This window comes from Brassica oleracea, chromosome C6 (assembly GCF_000695525.1).
Source record: "Brassica oleracea var. oleracea cultivar TO1000 chromosome C6, BOL, whole genome shotgun sequence".
NCBI classification, from domain to species: domain Eukaryota; kingdom Viridiplantae; phylum Streptophyta; class Magnoliopsida; order Brassicales; family Brassicaceae; genus Brassica; species Brassica oleracea.
The window spans coordinates 34,745,905-34,761,852 of record NC_027753.1 but is presented as its reverse complement, the minus strand read 5'-3'; the positions used below and the strand labels follow the sequence as shown (position 1 = coordinate 34,761,852).

General features: G+C 40.3%; 5 protein-coding genes across 6 annotated transcripts; 2 read left to right on the top strand and 3 right to left on the bottom strand.

Annotated features, from left to right (window-relative positions):
• Positions 1–133: 133 nt before the first annotated feature.
• On the bottom strand, positions 134–2,533 carry LOC106298222. Its single transcript, XM_013734301.1, has 6 exons — positions 2,044–2,533; positions 1,694–1,834; positions 1,021–1,629; positions 851–943; positions 584–784; positions 134–506 (listed from the first exon to the last, which is right to left on the bottom strand). Exons 1-6 carry the CDS (start codon positions 2,362–2,364, stop codon positions 294–296), a joined length of 1,578 nt encoding a protein of 525 aa, XP_013589755.1. The 5' UTR covers positions 2,365–2,533; the 3' UTR covers positions 134–293.
• A 1,345-nt stretch (positions 2,534–3,878) lies between these two features.
• Positions 3,879–6,618, bottom strand: LOC106298228 (zinc finger MYND domain-containing protein 15). 2 transcript variants are annotated; one of them, XR_001261460.1, is made up of 11 exons: positions 6,456–6,618; positions 6,222–6,335; positions 5,950–6,124; positions 5,754–5,854; positions 5,559–5,646; positions 5,245–5,353; positions 4,955–5,114; positions 4,782–4,856; positions 4,515–4,628; positions 4,278–4,397; positions 3,879–4,137 (listed from the first exon to the last, which is right to left on the bottom strand). XR_001261460.1 is itself a non-coding variant. In XM_013734308.1 (10 exons), the coding sequence occupies exons 1-10, from the start codon at positions 6,555–6,557 to the stop codon at positions 4,045–4,047; spliced, it is 1,131 nt and encodes a 376-aa protein (XP_013589762.1). In that variant the 5' UTR covers positions 6,558–6,618; the 3' UTR covers positions 3,879–4,044. The 2 variants fall into 2 exon arrangements, 1 of the variants encoding a protein (XP_013589762.1); XM_013734308.1 differs by lacking the exon at positions 4,278–4,397.
• A 1,387-nt stretch (positions 6,619–8,005) lies between these two features.
• Positions 8,006–10,814, top strand: LOC106298217 (formin-like protein 8). The gene has a single exon (XM_013734295.1). It carries the CDS (start codon positions 8,401–8,403, stop codon positions 10,729–10,731), a length of 2,331 nt encoding a protein of 776 aa, XP_013589749.1. The 5' UTR covers positions 8,006–8,400; the 3' UTR covers positions 10,732–10,814.
• Positions 10,815–11,453: 639 nt separating this feature from the next.
• LOC106298082 lies at positions 11,454–12,388 on the bottom strand. The gene is made up of 3 exons (XM_013734178.1): positions 12,272–12,388; positions 12,105–12,220; positions 11,454–11,883 (listed from the first exon to the last, which is right to left on the bottom strand). The coding sequence occupies exons 1-3, from the start codon at positions 12,386–12,388 to the stop codon at positions 11,454–11,456; spliced, it is 663 nt and encodes a 220-aa protein (XP_013589632.1).
• Positions 12,389–13,563: 1,175 nt separating this feature from the next.
• Positions 13,564–15,754, top strand: LOC106298221 (putative L-type lectin-domain containing receptor kinase V.2). The gene is made up of 2 exons (XM_013734300.1): positions 13,564–15,066; positions 15,159–15,754. Exons 1-2 carry the CDS (start codon positions 13,584–13,586, stop codon positions 15,641–15,643), a joined length of 1,968 nt encoding a protein of 655 aa, XP_013589754.1. The 5' UTR covers positions 13,564–13,583; the 3' UTR covers positions 15,644–15,754.
• The last annotated feature ends 194 nt before the right edge of the window (positions 15,755–15,948 follow it).

Sequence of the window (15,948 nt, the reverse complement as noted above, 5' to 3'; positions counted from 1 at the left end):
GTGCTTGTTGCTCTTCAATTCTCTATGTATTTCATTTTATGATTCAGAATACTCTTTATCGGATTATCACTCCTTATTTCCAAATTATGGTTCGATCAAACACAAGTTGAAATTAATACTTTGCTGTTGGAAATAAGAAGCATTATCGGTTAACATATCATCACATTCACATAAAATAGTTCACAAACGTTGTTTGTTTCCCCCTACAGCTAAGAGCGCAACACAATAAATAAATAAAACATAAAGTAGACAAAACACAAACAGAGAGACAAACATGTTATGATTAGTCTTTCCTAACACTTAGAAGGCCTCTCATAATCAGGAGGCAAAGAAGGGCAATTCTCGTTCATGTTTGGATAAGGGTCAATGGTATTATAACCAGGTAACTCCATTCTGAATTCGCCCAGAATCTGACAGAACTCAAGCTTCCCTTTCTCCGTGTTACACCAACTCGGTAGCCTCGTCTGATTATCTTCAAACATCCTCAGAGTATACGCATCTCGGATCTGAAACAAACAACAGAAACAACACTTAGAGAGTGATGTTAAACGGGAAAAAGAAAAGGTAGGTGAAGAAGACTCACAGTGAATTCAGTGACTTGAATGTGATCAGCGAGAGGACCAAACACACCAGCGGCTTTGTACATAGCAAGGATGAAAGCAACGCATGTTGTCGACTTCCCGTCGCTGTATACCCATTCATCCTGTTCAGGGATGGTGAGTAGCTCGTCAAATGACATTCCACGCCTCGCTGTTTCTTCAAGAATCCCATACAAATCCAGCTCCTGTACACCAGAAACTTAATTAGCTATCATATTCAGAAGAGTAGGAGAAAGTACTTTAATGTATACCTCAGTACCGAGCCGTTTATTGAGTGCCTCGTTCCACATATTAGCAGCATATGCAGGTTGTACACGAGTCCACATAGACATGACAGAAATAACCTGAAAAGGTCCCAATGTTATAGACTTGTTCATTGCCATGATAATGACGATGTATCTCTAAGAGAATAAAAAGTTACCAAGTGAGCATCAAGGGGAGGTGGGTAGTTATCGGCAAGAGTATCGATCCAGCTAAAAATCATGTTGTGATATCCATAAGGCTTTCCCAACATGCTCCGTGCATACTCCCACGCAGCAGTATTATTAAACTTTGCTCGTACATCAGGATGCAAAGGAAGCAAAGCCACTTGCGGGTTTGAACTATCCTTCAACGTTAGATCCCACCATTCATCCCAAGGAATCACAACAATGATCTCTTCACCCTTGTCGTTCTCATGACCAGATTCACCAACCCAAAGCCTCCCCAAATCATCCTTCAAACAAACAGCGGTATGACCAGCAAAAGCGCCGGTCACCCATTTCTCCAAAGTCTCAAACCCGCCCCACCTTCCTCTAATCTTCGACACCGCCAAGAAATCTCCGGAATGCACATCTTCCGGATTGATCACAGACCTCCAAGGCTGAGGCCGCTTCTCAAACGTGGCGCCCATGTGCTTCGTCAAGAAAGCCAAGTTCGCGTTCTGCCCCCAGCCCGTGTTGGAGAAGAGAGGCAACACATCGATCAAAGAAAGCAACGTCCCTAGCATCCCTGACGGCATTAGAAACACTGAAACTCCATGCTCCTTCACCTAAGCATTCATAAATTAATCATCAACACAAAGACAATACAACTAATCAAAAAAACCTTCTTACATAATCTAACTCAGCCGTCTCTTCCCATGAACCAAAGCTCAAAGTATGTTCTCTCGCAGAGAAATAATAATCCCATGTAATCCTATACGGCGTTGCGAAGACATAAAGGTCCATACACGTCAAGCTATGCGCCTCAGATGTCTGCACAAAAAAAAAAAAAAGTCCCCGAACTAGTTAAATTCCGACCAAAGATTGAAACTTTACAAGAAAAGAACCAAACCAATCATGAGATGTCTGCACAAAAGTTCCCCAAAACTACTTAAAATTCCGACAAAAGATTGAAACTTTTTTTCCTTTTTTGCTAATTCTCTGGCCAAAGATTGAAACTTTTTACAGAAAAAGAACCAAACCTTGAGATGGAGAAGGCCGCCTCCGAGACCAGGCTCATCTCGATCGCTAACGGTGATGTCGAGACGAGCCTCGTTGCCTTTAAAGCAAGCGCCTTTCCACTCGAGAGAGTCGTTGTTGTTCGGAGTAACGGACCCGACGAAGACCGGCAGCAAATCCACGGCGCTGTGGAAGCTGTTCAGGACGGGCCACGAGACTTGACGTGGCAGCATCGGGAGGACATCGTTGACGCTGAAGGGGACTTTTAGGGGTTGACCCAGGTCAACGGAAAAAGCTAACCCTAGAAGAAGAAGAAGGTATATGAGGTTTCGAGTCAGAGACATTCAAATCAATTAGTGGTTTTGAAACAAAAGGTTTGGGGGGGATTTTGGTGGTGTTAAGGTTGAAGATGAAGATCCATTGCTGGTTTCAACCTTTTCTCTCTCTCTCTCTCTCTCTCTCTCTCTCTCTCTGTTTCTCTGAGAATTGGACTTTGGGGAGGTTAGGAGATTAAAGCTGAGATGTGATGATGATGAAATAGTCTTTTCTTAGTTTTTTTTTTTTGAAGATTCTTCGCTTGCTCCCTTCTTCCACGTCAGCATTACGTTTTGGCTGCTCCGAGTTTAGTTCCGGTTTAGTTTGCTCTCCACAACTGGTTTTATTATCAGTTCCGGTTTAGTTTGATATTCATGTCCAATTGCTTCAAAGAGTATGTGCTTGTTTTCTTTAAGTGTAGGAAGAATATTCCATATTAGCATTAAGACGCTTCTTCATTAATTTGACGTATATCTACTACATTTGAAAAAGTTTCGGAGTTTGATTGGAAAGATGGTACAAAGGCACATCTTTTACACAAACGATTCTTCCACACATAAATCACCATTAAACTTTTTCTGTTTTTAAAAGCAGTTCACTGTATGCAATTCAATATTTTTGTTTTTTTTTTGGTAGAATTTCAGCCGTTAACATTTGGTGATGTTGATCTGTTTTCTTTTCTTTTTTTGGCCAATAAATAATTTTGTTACAAACACTTAACTTAAAATATATTTATCTGATTTTATAAATAATGTACGATGATTAGCTGAAACTATATAGCTCACATTAATACTATTTTTGTCATTTTAAAATTATAAACATGACGTCCAATCGCCAACAAAACAAAACATTTTCTAAAGAAAAAGATATAAATCTTCTTACATAAATGTCGGCACGTACAAGTAATTAATAATTTTTTATGTTTTAAAATAGTTAATATATAGATAAATGATTGAAATTTTGTAAAAATCTATTGAGATAAGACAATTTTAAACGAACTCTTAATCGATAATTTAATATTTATTGAGTAGCATGATCAACTAATCTTTATCTGCTTGATCTGCACTCTCTTGTTCTGCACTTGTCCCGTTTGATCAGCATGATTTGCAACGTTTGTACTGCTTTTATTATTCATAGAAACATTACACGATGGAGAGTAGGGCCTGAGACTTATTATCCGAGATTCGCTCCGAAAATAGGATATCCGGAGTGTCCGGATCCGAATCCGGATAGTAAAATCTTGGATCCGTGCAAACCGAATCCGGATCCGGATATCTTAATTTTTAGGTCCGAATATCCGGATCCGGATCTGTATTTTTAAAATACATTAAAATTTTAAATTTTATTAATATTTATATTTGATATATCAATATTTATACATGAATTAATCTTATATTATTATATTTTAGTTTTTACAATATTATAAACATATATAAATATATTTATAAACATTTAACCGTGGTTTCCGGATATCCGAGTTTCTGATATCTGTCTCGATATTCTATTATCCACGGGCTAACGGAGAGGAGATAAAAAGTTCATCTAAGAATTAAATGACTACAATGATGGTATGCTGTCCTTATCCACATAAATAACCACAACTACCAAACAAAGCGTAATCATTGTAAAGATTATAATCATTTCCTCCGAAAATGTAGACCACAACGCCTAACTAGTGATGAGACGATCCCCATGCTTTTTTGGAGAGTTTAGATTGCGAAGATGAAGCAGTTTGAGTAGCAAGGGATAAACAGAGAACTATCTTCTACCATCATTGGTTGTCTGAATGGGTTTAACCCAATCTGCATTTCAAGGAGATACAGTATTATTCTCTATATTGTTTCAAAACATATAAGCAAAAAGTATTAGATTTTTTCTTTTGTGCAAAGAAACATCAATTATCCAACACAGGTTGATTGGAGAATTGGACATTAGTGTGTACTTGGATCCAAATTGATTTGTAAGATCTGAGAAAAGAAGGAAGATGTCTTGTCCTTTTTCAACTTCATTATATGTGTCGACCCTCTATTCTTTTTATACAGTATTTTGATGAGACATATGCCTGCACCATACGGCAGGAATCATATCCTATTCCCCCTTTCTAATAGTATGACGTCATCAACCCACATAACAAAAAAACATAGATTTGAAAATAATAAAACCTAAAATGTAGACTTACAGGTAACGAGAGAGGTTGCCCTGTGATGGTTCTAATGCAACAAGCCGCAAGATGACAAGCTTCTTCACAGTAATCAGAAAACACAGCTGGGACTTTCATCTCTTTTATTAGTTCCTGAAGTGTTTATTTTCACACGTGACATAAATGAAGGATTAAAGAAAGGATGTGGTCACTGTATATATAATATGTAAACAGTCATTGGTAAATGACGTAATCGTGGTAGATACTGAATGTGATTATCAGTTACTGGAAAAATAGAAAACGTACAATAGTTGGCAACCAGCTCGGATATGCTGCGATGCCTGCGTTTGGAGCAATCACTATGTGAGGAGGAGGTGAATCCTGTCCAGACAAGGTGGTCAATCAGAAAACAAAACACAGTAAAGGTGGAACTAGATTGTACATAACTGTTCTGTTTATACAAGAACAGAAAAGGGTACCTTTGCTATGTCACTGTAACGATCATGATAAAACCCTCGATAAAGCTGTAACGACACAGCTGATTTGTTACCGGGTTTGAGAATTTCATTTGAACATTTACAGTCACAGTCTTCTTCCATGCAAGGGGCATAGCCGCAGAGGGAGATTATCTCTCCATCCCTATTCAACAGGTGAACATATAGATAACGATTCATCAGAATGGTGCCAACATATAAAAGCAAAGAACTAGCTACGGCGTTTCAGTTGCAATCAAAGATATTATTGAGCTTTTGAATTGCTCACAACTCACATATGTTGTGAAACATCAGGTCCAACCAGTTGTAAGCGAATGCGCAGACCAGGGAAGAGCGCTCGCAGCTCAGCAAAGACTCCGAGTTGGCCAAGCTCTTTCTGAAGGCCTTCGGAAGGTCAAACTATCAGCAAATCATATTATCATAATGCATCCTTTGAAACATTTGTATAATATCCCACATGCCAATATTAAGGTACTACACTAGAACTAAGGACATCTCCAAACAAAAACTGATTCATACACTAGAACGAGAAACAAGACAGCAACCTCAAAGAAACTGCAGTTCATTCAAAGGCAGAAGAGTTACATACCAAGATAATGTATACGAAGTTCATCACTTATTCGGGGAGTCAAGTTTCCTATCCCAATGGCTTGGATTGCATGATATATTGTTAGTGGCTGAAATAACAGAAGAAAGCTCCAGGAGTCAATAAATAGAAAAACTATAAGAAAACTCTCGTTAGACTAGCAAAATCGCATTAAATCACGTCAAGAAGATGTGTTACCCAGTGGAGAAGTAGAGCAACAGGAGAATCAAGAGGTATCTGTCTCCACTCGTAATAATCCTTCCAACTACATAGCTGGCTTGTTACTGGAGACAAAGGGCCTGCAGCATGTGCGATGATGATCCCAAATCAATAACTCTATAAAAACCAACTCTTCCAGTAAAACCATAACCAGAGGAGTAAAAATGAAACGTACCACGACATGGACAAGAAGAGCTTGGCAGATACCACCAGCCTTCATTTCTAAACCTATCATAAGCCGAGAAACTAACAGAGGAGGAGCCACATTTGCACTCAAACATCCACATTCCAGCATGATGTAAGTCCCTTTTGGTGAGGAACGAGCACCTGCTTACCTCCTTTTGACTAATCTAAGAAAGGTATATGAAAAACAAAATGGTTCACGGATTGAAAAAGGCATCAGCTTTCTTCATATAATGTAATTTTTTTCTCTTCTATCAAATAAACCTGGACTGTAGCTTCTTCTGTGAATGTAAAGGGAAACTCGTTGAGCAGATCAACACGACGCATTTGCTCTTCTAGTCTCTCGCACTCTTCCTTGTGATACCTCCAATGCGAACTCTGCAAAACCAAAACCAAGATCTAGCTTTGAGGCATCAAATCACCAATTTCCCAAAATAGATTAGGTCGACGAAGAAGAAGAAGAAGGGGCTTAGGGAGAGTTAGGCAGTAAGCAAAAACCTGATGAGAGACGGAGCAATACGCCACGGCGCCACAATTGCCACACCTCCTCGTCGGTGGGCCAACGCATCGCGTCCCGAAGCCACGCGCAGCACACTCCATCGGCCGCCGGCGAACCAAGACAACCCACTTCCCGGCACGAAAAGGATCAAATGAACTTAAAACTCAAGGCCCATTTGTGTTTTAATCCCAAGGCCCATTTGTGCTCTGATTCTAAGGCCCATTTGTGTTAGGACATGCAACTATCCAAGTGTTATCAATTTATTATTCATTACTTTTACAATTCTCCTCTTTTTTTGAAACATTACAATTCTCTTTATTCGTAGTTTCATTTCATTACCTGATTACTGTAGCCGATAGAGCGCTAGAATTTGAATTGAAGTCAGTCTTGAGCTGCAACGTCACCAGAATAACAAAAAAGGTTAAACGAACCATTTTTATTGTAATGTTTTGGATGGAAGTTGGAAACTTTTGACTTTTGAGAAATCTTTCTCATCACTTCTTCGACTCTCTTGCCAACTCCTGTTCTACAACCAATAAAAACTAAGCGAGGTATTGTTCATACCATAAACAAATTTATATGATTTGTAACCTAACAATTCAAGTAATCAAACTCAATCAGAAGTGATAAATACTTATCATTAGCATTTTTCATACCATACGGAGTCAAAGAAAAAGAAAAGAAAATAAGGCTTAGTTGAGAAGAATGGTAGAGTTGACCGGTTGACTTGACCAAAAAATGATTAATTACGTCATTTCATTAGTCTTCGTACTTTCCTTTTACGAGTAGGTTGCGCGTTTTACATTTAAGGTGAAACGACCGGCCATATTGTTATAATACCTACCTAATACTTTATATTCCTGTTTTAATAAGAGATGTTTTCTTTTTGTAACACAATAAGAGACGTTTAATAACTCTAAAGGAATGTTTTATTTCAGCCACAAATATATTTTCCATATGTTTTGTGGTGTGAACCATACCTTTATCGCAATCTTACTTGCATTACATTCCTTTTTCGATTCAATGATACCTTTTTTCTTTTTGTTTAACACGTTCCTATTTTCTGTTTGATACGCGTTATATTTATATGATCAACATTACTATCATTTTATTTGAACTTTGTTTTATCAATGGTGATCACCCACTACTGGATTGATTTCATTCCCTACTAGTTTGACCGATTGAGATTTACATATATCAAGAGGAAATATACAATATTTATAGTTTAGGCAACACCAATATTCAGTTGACCAAAAAAAGACAAAACCATTGTTTACTGCGCAAAGTAAGTAATCTCTTGCTTTTTCTTTCAATAATGTCAAATTGTAAATTACCTAAAGTAATAAATGTATTACTTCTATTATTCTATACACAAAAGAAGATTAAATGCAGGCAAAATGTGAATTCATTTAATTGCCATAGAAAACAGAGATTTTCTCCTTTGTGTCAATAATTGAAAAAAAAATCGTATCTAAAACTGATATGTTTTGGCATGTAGTTAAGACTTTTTCAGCATCGAAAATATTTCTAGAACACACAAAACTAAATTTCAAGAATTCAACACACAGCACTCCTTTTAGACAAAGTCAACGATACACATCCAACCGCACCAGCTCCACAAGTCCATCACACGGAAAAGGACTATAATTACCAAACCACCCTTTACCATCAGCTCCACCACTAAGGGTCTTTCCGTCACTTAAACATATCTTAAGATCAAACCCCGGGAAAAAAGAGGTACAAAGAAGAACAGATCAACTGCTCTCAGCTTCTAACTCCCCTCAGCTTCTAACTCCCCTCATTACCACCAAAACCCTCCAAAATTAAATTTAATAAACCTATCAAAAATCGAATATTAACACTAAGTCCCTGAGATAAAATTAAACAAAGACGTTACGTTTTTCGCAAATTTATACGATCTCTCTGTACATGAGCTAATCGTTCATGGCTGCCATGTTACACCAGCCATGGCCGTTTCCTCTACAAGTAACCATACTTTTCATCCTATGCGTCGTCGTTTTACCGTATCGTTCCTTTTCACAATCAGATTCGCCTCAAAACATCGAAACCTTCTTCCCAGCCAACGATCTCTCCCCGGTTCCTCCGCCGATAAACCCTTCTACCCCCTCATCTCCGCCGTCTAATCCTTCATCGTCGTCTGATATAGGAACGATCACCAAGGCCGTCCTAATAACCGCAGCGAGCACCGTAGTTCTAGCTGCAGCATTCTTCTTCTTCCTCCAGAAATGCGTCATCGCGCGGCGGCGGCGACGGAGAGAGAACAGAATCAACGTTCAGAACACCTTACCTCCGTATCCTCCGACAACAACGACGGTGGCGGCGACGGAGACTTTGGCTCGGGAAGGTTTCACGCGGTTTGGAGGTGTGAAAGGCCTGATCCTCGACGAGAACGGTCTCGATGTGTTGTATTGGAGGAATCTTCAGAGCCAGAGGCAGAGAAGAAGCGGAAGTTTCCGGAAGGAGATCGTCGCCGGAGGAGAAGAAGGTGGTAGTGAAGAGAAAGAAGTGATTTATTACAAGAACAAGAAGAAGATGGAGCAGGTCACGGAGGTTCCTCTCCTCAGAGGAAGATCATCCACTTCTCACAGTATAATCCATAACGATTCCTACGAGTTGGAATCACCACCGTCACCGCCACCACCACCGCCGTCAATTCCGGCGAAGAAAACTGCACAACCTCTGCCGCCGCCGCCGTCGCCACCGCCGATTCCGGTGAAGAAAACTGCACCAGCACCGCCACCTCCGCCTCCGCGTCCTTCACCTTCGCCGCCACCACCGCCTCCGATGAAAAAGGCGGCGGCTTTGTCGTCGTCAGCGTCGAGACCACCGCCGGCGCCGAGAGGAGCAAGCGGAGGAGAGAGCTCGAGAGCTGGAAGTGGTCAGGTGAAGCTAAAGCCTCTGCATTGGGATAAAGTAAACCCTGACTCCGATCACTCCATGGTTTGGGACAAGATCGATCGCGGCTCGTTCAGTTTCGACGGAGATCTAATGGAAGCTCTGTTCGGTTACGTCGCTGTCGGAAAGAAATCGCCAGAACACGACAAACCAAAGTCAAACTCCCCGACTAAAATCTTCATTCTCGATCCGAGAAAGTCTCAGAACTCAGCGATCGTGCTCAAGTCCCTAGGCATGACGCGCGAGGAGCTCGTGGAAGCACTCGTCGAAGGACACGACTTCGTACCGGAGACGCTAGAGAGGCTGGCGAGAATAGCTCCGAGTAAAGAAGAGCAATCAGCGATCCTCGAGTTCGACGGCGGCGACGCGGGGAAACTCGCGGACGCGGAAGCGTTCCTCTTTCATCTCCTCAAAGCGGTGCCAACGGCGTTTACGCGACTAAACGCGTTTCTCTTCAGGGCGAATTACTATCCAGAGATCGCTCACCACGGCAGATCGCTCCAAACGCTGGATTTAGCGTGTAAAGAGCTGAGGTCTCGCGGTTTGTTCGTGAAGCTTTTGGAAGCGATTCTCAAAGCTGGTAACAGAATGAACGCGGGAACTGCGAGAGGAAACGCTCAGGCGTTTAATCTAACCGCGCTTTTGAAACTCTCGGACGTTAAGAGCGTTGATGGGAAGACGACTCTGCTTAACTTCGTGGTGGAGGAAGTCGTTAGGTCGGAAGGAAAACGCTGCGTTTTGAATAGAAGAAGCAATAGCTTAACACGAAGTACCAGCAGAAGTAGCAGTAGTAGTAACAACGCTCCTCAAGCCATGTCTAAAGAAGAGCAAGAGAAAGAGTTCTTGAAGCTTGGTCTACCCATTGTCGGAGGACTAAGCTCTGAGTTTTCAAACGTGAAGAAAGCTGCTAGTGTAGATTACGACACGGTCGTTGCCACTTGCTCGGCTCTTGCGGTTAGAGCGAAAGACGCGAGGAAGGTGATTGCACAGTGTGAAGGAGGGAGGTTTGTGGAGAAGATGATGACGTTTCTTGATTCAGTAGAGGAAGAAGTGAAGACGGCGAGAGAAGAAGAGAGGAAAGTAATGGAGCTTGTGAAGCGGACAACAGAGTATTATCAAGCAGGAGCTAGTGTAAAGGGGAAGAACCCTCTTCATCTGTTTGTTATCGTGAGAGATTTTCTTGCCATGGTTGATAAAGTATGCTTAGATATTATGAGGAATGTGCAGAGGAGGAAGGTAGCTAGTTCTTCCGAGTCGACTTCCACGCAGAGGAATGCTGTGAAGTTTCCGGTTTTGCCTCCAAATTTCATGTCGGACAGGTCTAGGAGTGACTCCGGTGAATCGGATTCTGATATGTGAGAAGAGTTCATATTTGTTATTTGTAAATAATAGAATGATTGAGTTCTTGATTTTTATTCAAAGGTATTGAATTGTTGATAGATTTATATGATAAAGAAATTTGGTTTATGACATTTCCATGTTTTATGAACATGTCTTCTGTTGCTCAAAAAGATGAACATAGCTCTGATATGTGAGTGTGAACTTCGCTATTTATCATATTTTTTTTTTTTTTTTTTTTTGTAAAATTTTAAGATTTATAACATTTTTTGATTTTTTAACATTGTTGCCACAGCAACTTATTACACAAAAAGAAAACATAACAACCTTCAAATAACAACCTCAAGGAGGCCTAATATAAGAGAAATAATATACCAAAAGAGAGTGAGCAGAGGAGGGTCTTGCCAGAACAGAGAGTAAGCGATCTCTAATGAGACGATCCAGTGAGGCTCGAATAACTTGAGGCGGTGTTGCAGTAGAGGTAAATATCCTAGTATTTATCTCCCTCCAGAGGAGATAAATTGTTGATTGCAGAATGATCTTAAGGAGAGTGGTGGCTTGCGCCTGACGCTGTCGAAAGCCATGAAGAATCCAAGCTGCTGCAGAGTGTAAATCTGAAGGCGGGTTGGAGCTAACTGATCCTGCGAATGACTGCCAAATAGAAGAAGAGTACTCACACTCAAAGAATAGATGATGATGCGTTTCAATCCCATTATTACATAGGACACAAGTTTGTGTGACATTCAGGCCCATCGTCGCAGTCTATCCTTTGTAGGAATCCTTCTAAGCAGAGCTAGCCAAGACATGAAAGTGTTTCTAGGAATATTCTCTTTAAACCAGATCACTTTATGCCAAAACACTTCAGGTGAGCTGAGACGGATATGGTCCCATGTTACCTTTGAAGAGAAAGAAGACCCGTAGGTTTCATTGGCTTGAATCCAAGTGTAACTATCCATGCCATTTGATGGAACCGGAGGAGATACTGCAGAGACAGCAGCTTGAAGTGCGACCATCTCATTAGTTCTTGCAGGCGGGAGGCGCCATGATCCTTCTGTAGTGGCATCAACAATGTGAGCATCCTTCCTGATTCTTAAAGCTCTAGGTCCCCCATCTCCAACGACAGAGATTAAAGGTCCTAGCACAGTCCATGAGTCAAACCAGAAGGAACCTTCCCTACCATCCATCACATTACAACGCATGAAATCAGGGAGAAACTCTTTTAATTGTAGCATACTTCTGACTGTAGGAGAGAAGCGGGGGGAGTCCGCAGTTAGCCAGTAGGTCCTTCTCTTAAAAATATATTCCGTAGCCAAGCAACCCACAGAGAACCTTGGTTGAAAAAATAATTCCAGACTCTTTTCAGTTCAAAAACTAGCTGAAACTCTTCCATTAACCGAATACCCAGGCCATCCTCTGCTTTGGGCTTGCATATATCCTTCCAGGCCACTCTAGCACCCGATGCTGAGGTTGTGTTGTTGTTCCACATAAACGCTGCGCAAATTGAGTCAACCTGAGCATAAAAAGTTTTTGGCAGATTAAAAACAGAGCTCCAAAAATTGACCATTCCATACACCTCAGAAGCAATCAATCTGATTTTCCCAGCATAAGACAACGTCTTAACAGTCCAGCTGTGTAGCTTGCTCGTGATCCTTTCAAAAAAAGGCTGGAGAGTAGCCATATTAATCCTTGACGGATTTAAGGGAAGTCCAAGATACCTTGTTGGAAAAGACCCAATCTTAATACTTGAGATATCACTCAAAACTGCCTGTTCAATCTCTTTGTTGAGTTTCTGAATTTTCTCAACTTGGATTATAAAATGGCTGAGCTGTAGAGGAAGTAAGAGTTGGTTTTGGTTATGAACAAATCCTAACATAATAGGCTTGTGCTTTTTAGTATTTTAGAGGTCGTAGGAGTTTAGTGCTTTGGGTGAAGCAACTGAGTCTCATGGGGTCGGTAGTAACCTTTTTTCCTTGTCACAGGTCTGCTTAGTCATTATGGAATCGCTTCTCTGGTGAACGCTAACTAATGATCTTTTATGCTAAAAATTAAGATTGCAGAATGAATGAATGAATGAGATAAGGTTTGTTTCTTTGTTTTCATTAACAGTAAGATGTAATAATATAAATTGTTAATTAGCATAAGCACTGATAAAGATATGTAGTAAGATACTGTTGGCAAAATAAAAATGAAAAATGAACTGAAGAACTCATTTAAAACCCTTGTAACAAACAACTCTGATGATACAATAAGAAAAAGGTCATAAATCTGATCACTGAAAGCAAAATGAGATGCAAAATATTGACTTGTTGATAGATAATATGATAAAGAATCTTATGAACAAGTCTTCTTCAACTGGACTGAGTATATATTTCACCAAACATAACTCGGTTTGCTTATCTAATAAACAATACCGAATAGTGTGAACTTACCTTTTATCTAAATTTATTAGCTTTCCGAATTTCCTTGAACTTGGATTAAAGCTAACCTTTACAGAAAGTAAAAGCTGATTTTGGATATTGACAGAGCATAATAATACTGTGTATGATTCTCGTTGTTGCTATTAATAATTCGGGTAACAAAAAGGCTTGATATGTAGAGAACGTTGATGTTGATTTTGGGTATGAACAAAACATAAATACTATTATAGTGTGTGTGACCACCACCTTTCACATCTTGTAATAGTTTTTTAGTAGAAAAAGCATATTTTTATAACCAAATAGTAACTTTACGAAACATCGCGACACTTTCTTTGCACTTTTTCTCAGTAGCAACGCGTAGGCAAGAACAAGCGCGAGTTTCACATGGATGCTTATAAAACACACACTAAAAGGAAGCAACCATTCCACAAACTTCAAACACAACTACATTCAATCATGTCTATGTCTCTAGAGATGTTCTTGATGTCCTCTTTTTTGTTCTTCCTCTTCTTTCCCATGGATACAGTTTCTCAAGGTTTTTCAGACCCAACAGGTGGACAGTTCAGCTTCAACGGCTACTTATACACCGACGGAGTCGCAGATCTAAACCCTGACGGATTATTCAAACTCATTACTTCAAAGACGCAAGGAGGAGCTGGTCAAGTTCTCTACCAGTTCCCTCAAAATTTCAAGAACTCAAGAAACCACACCGTTTCATCTTTCTCCACCACCTTCGTCTTCGCCATCATGGCAACCCGTAAAACAGTCGCCGGTTGTGGACTCTCCTTCAACATATCCTCAACAAAAGGCTTGAACTCTTCCGCAAGCAACCGCTCTGTTTCAGTTGAGTTCCACACCGCCAAAACCGACGGTAAAGATGTTAACGAGGTTGTTATCAACGTCAGTGGTTTAGATTCATATAGAAACCACTCTGCTGGCTATTTTAAAGATGATGGTAGTGGTTTTGTGGATATAGAGATTGCAAGTGGGGCGCCAATACAAGTGTGGGTTGAGTATAACAACTCAGCTAAACAGCTAGATGTTACAATGCACTCTATCTATACATGCAAGCCCAAGACTCCTCTGCTTTCGCTCCGAAAAGATCTTTATCCTTATCTACTTGAGTACATGTATGTTGGCTTCACTTCAGTAGGTAGTCCAACTTCTTCTCACTATATTCTTGGATGGAACTTCAACAACAACGGGTCAGTTTTACCTATAGTTCACTCTCGTCTCCCCAAACTTCCTGATGATAAAGATCGGTCGTTGAGCCGCAAGATCTTGGCGATTAGTTTGAGTCTTTCAGGGTTTACACTCATTGTAGTCTTGGTTTTTGGAGTTGTCTTCTACTTGAAGAGGAATAAGTTCTTGGAAGTTATTGAGGACTGGGAGGTTCAGTTTGGTCCTCATAGATTCACTTACAAAGATCTTTTCATCGCCACAAAAGGTTTCAAGAACAGTGAGCTTCTTGGAAGAGGAGGCTTTGGAAAAGTCTTTAAAGGGATCTTACCATTGTCTAGCATACCGATCGCGGTGAAGAAGATTTCTCATGATTCGAAACAAGGAATGAGAGAGTTTTTGGCTGAGATTGCTACCATTGGAAGACTAAGACATCCAGATTTAGTTCGTCTTCTTGGCTATTGTAGACGCAAAGGAGAGCTTTACTTGGTTTATGACTTTATGCCTAAAGGAAGCCTTGATAAGTTTCTTTACAATCAACCAGATCAAGTTCTTGATTGGTCACAGAGATTTAAGATCATCAAAGATGTTGCCTCGGGGCTTTGCTATTTGCATCAGCAATGGATGCAAGTGATTATCCACAGAGATATTAAGCCAGCAAACATTCTTCTTGATGAAAATATGAACGCGAAGCTCGGTGACTTTGGACTTGCAAAGCTATGTGACCATGGGATTGATTCTCAGTCCTCCAATGTTGCAGGTAAGTTGGCGTTTTTGTGTACATTATAATCAACCAATCAATAAAGATATTTGGACTTATTAAGGGCTTTTTGTTGTTACTTTGGACGCAAGGTACATTTGGATATATATCACCAGAGCTTTCAAGAACAGGAAAATCAAGCACAAGCTCTGATGTTTTCGCATTCGGAGTGTTCATGCTGGAGATAACCTGTGGAAGAAAACCCATTGAGCCACGAGGATCACCAAGCGAGATTGTTTTGACTGACTGGGTACTAGACCGTTGGGATAGTGGAGATATACTTCAGGTGGTTGATGAAAAGCTAGGGCACAAGTATCTTGCCGCGCAAGTAACTCTAGTTTTGAAATTAGGGTTGCTTTGTTCGCATCCAGTGGCAGCAACTAGGCCAAGCATGTCAAGCGTAATGCAATTCTTAGACGGTGTAGCCACTCTTCCTCATAACTTGCTTGAACTTGTGAATGCTCGAAATATAGATGGAGGATTTGATGCTTTGGGCGAAGCAAAAGAGCCTCCAGGGGCCAGTAGTAACACTTTTTCTTCGGTCATGACGGAATCGTTTGTCTCTGGTGGACGCTAACTAATGATCTTATTTTTATGTTGCATACTTGCATAGTACGAGATTGTAGAATGAGAATGAAATAATGTTGTTTCCTTGTTTCCACTAAGTATTAGGTTACGTCCTGAACAAGATCACTTATAAAATTTGTGAAGCGTTCATGGTTTTCGAACGCAAATCCTTGTGGAAAAAAATCGAAACTCTTGAGACTTACTAACATAGAAGATGACCATGACGAGCATGTGTAGAGATTCTAACAATAATATAAATTGTTAATGAACATATAAACTCGTTTAAAATCCTTACTAAACACAACTTCTGTGAAA

Excerpts from the sequence above, each read along its gene's own strand:
- LOC106298222 (XM_013734301.1), bottom strand. The coding sequence starts at position 2,364 with ATGTCTCTGACTCGAAACCTCATATACCTTCTTCTTCTTCTAGGGTTA. Across the intron at positions 1,835-2,043 it reads GCGGCCTTCTCCATCTCAAG|ACATCTGAGGCGCATAGCTT; the intron begins GTTTGGTTCTTT and ends TTTTTTGTGCAG. Across the intron at positions 785-850 it reads ATAAACGGCTCGGTACTGAG|GAGCTGGATTTGTATGGGAT; the intron begins GTATACATTAAA and ends TCTGGTGTACAG.
- LOC106298228 (XM_013734308.1), bottom strand. The coding sequence starts at position 6,557 with ATGGAGTGTGCTGCGCGTGGCTTCGGGACGCGATGCGTTGGCCCACCG. Across the intron at positions 5,855-5,949 it reads CTCTTCTTGTCCATGTCGTG|GCCCTTTGTCTCCAGTAACA; the intron begins GTACGTTTCATT and ends CACATGCTGCAG. Across the intron at positions 4,138-4,514 it reads GGCAACCTCTCTCGTTACCT|ATTGGGTTAAACCCATTCAG; the intron begins GTAAGTCTACAT and ends CTTGAAATGCAG.
- LOC106298217 (XM_013734295.1), top strand. The coding sequence starts at position 8,401 with ATGGCTGCCATGTTACACCAGCCATGGCCGTTTCCTCTACAAGTAACC.
- LOC106298082 (XM_013734178.1), bottom strand. The coding sequence starts at position 12,388 with ATGGCTACTCTCCAGCCTTTTTTTGAAAGGATCACGAGCAAGCTACAC. Across the intron at positions 12,221-12,271 it reads CTTCTGAGGTGTATGGAATG|GTTGACTCAATTTGCGCAGC; the intron begins GTCAATTTTTGG and ends TTTTATGCTCAG. Across the intron at positions 11,884-12,104 it reads GAGGATGGCCTGGGTATTCG|GGAAGGTTCCTTCTGGTTTG; the intron begins GTTAATGGAAGA and ends GATGGATGGTAG.
- LOC106298221 (XM_013734300.1), top strand. The coding sequence starts at position 13,584 with ATGTCTATGTCTCTAGAGATGTTCTTGATGTCCTCTTTTTTGTTCTTC. Across the intron at positions 15,067-15,158 it reads TCAGTCCTCCAATGTTGCAG|GTACATTTGGATATATATCA; the intron begins GTAAGTTGGCGT and ends TTTGGACGCAAG.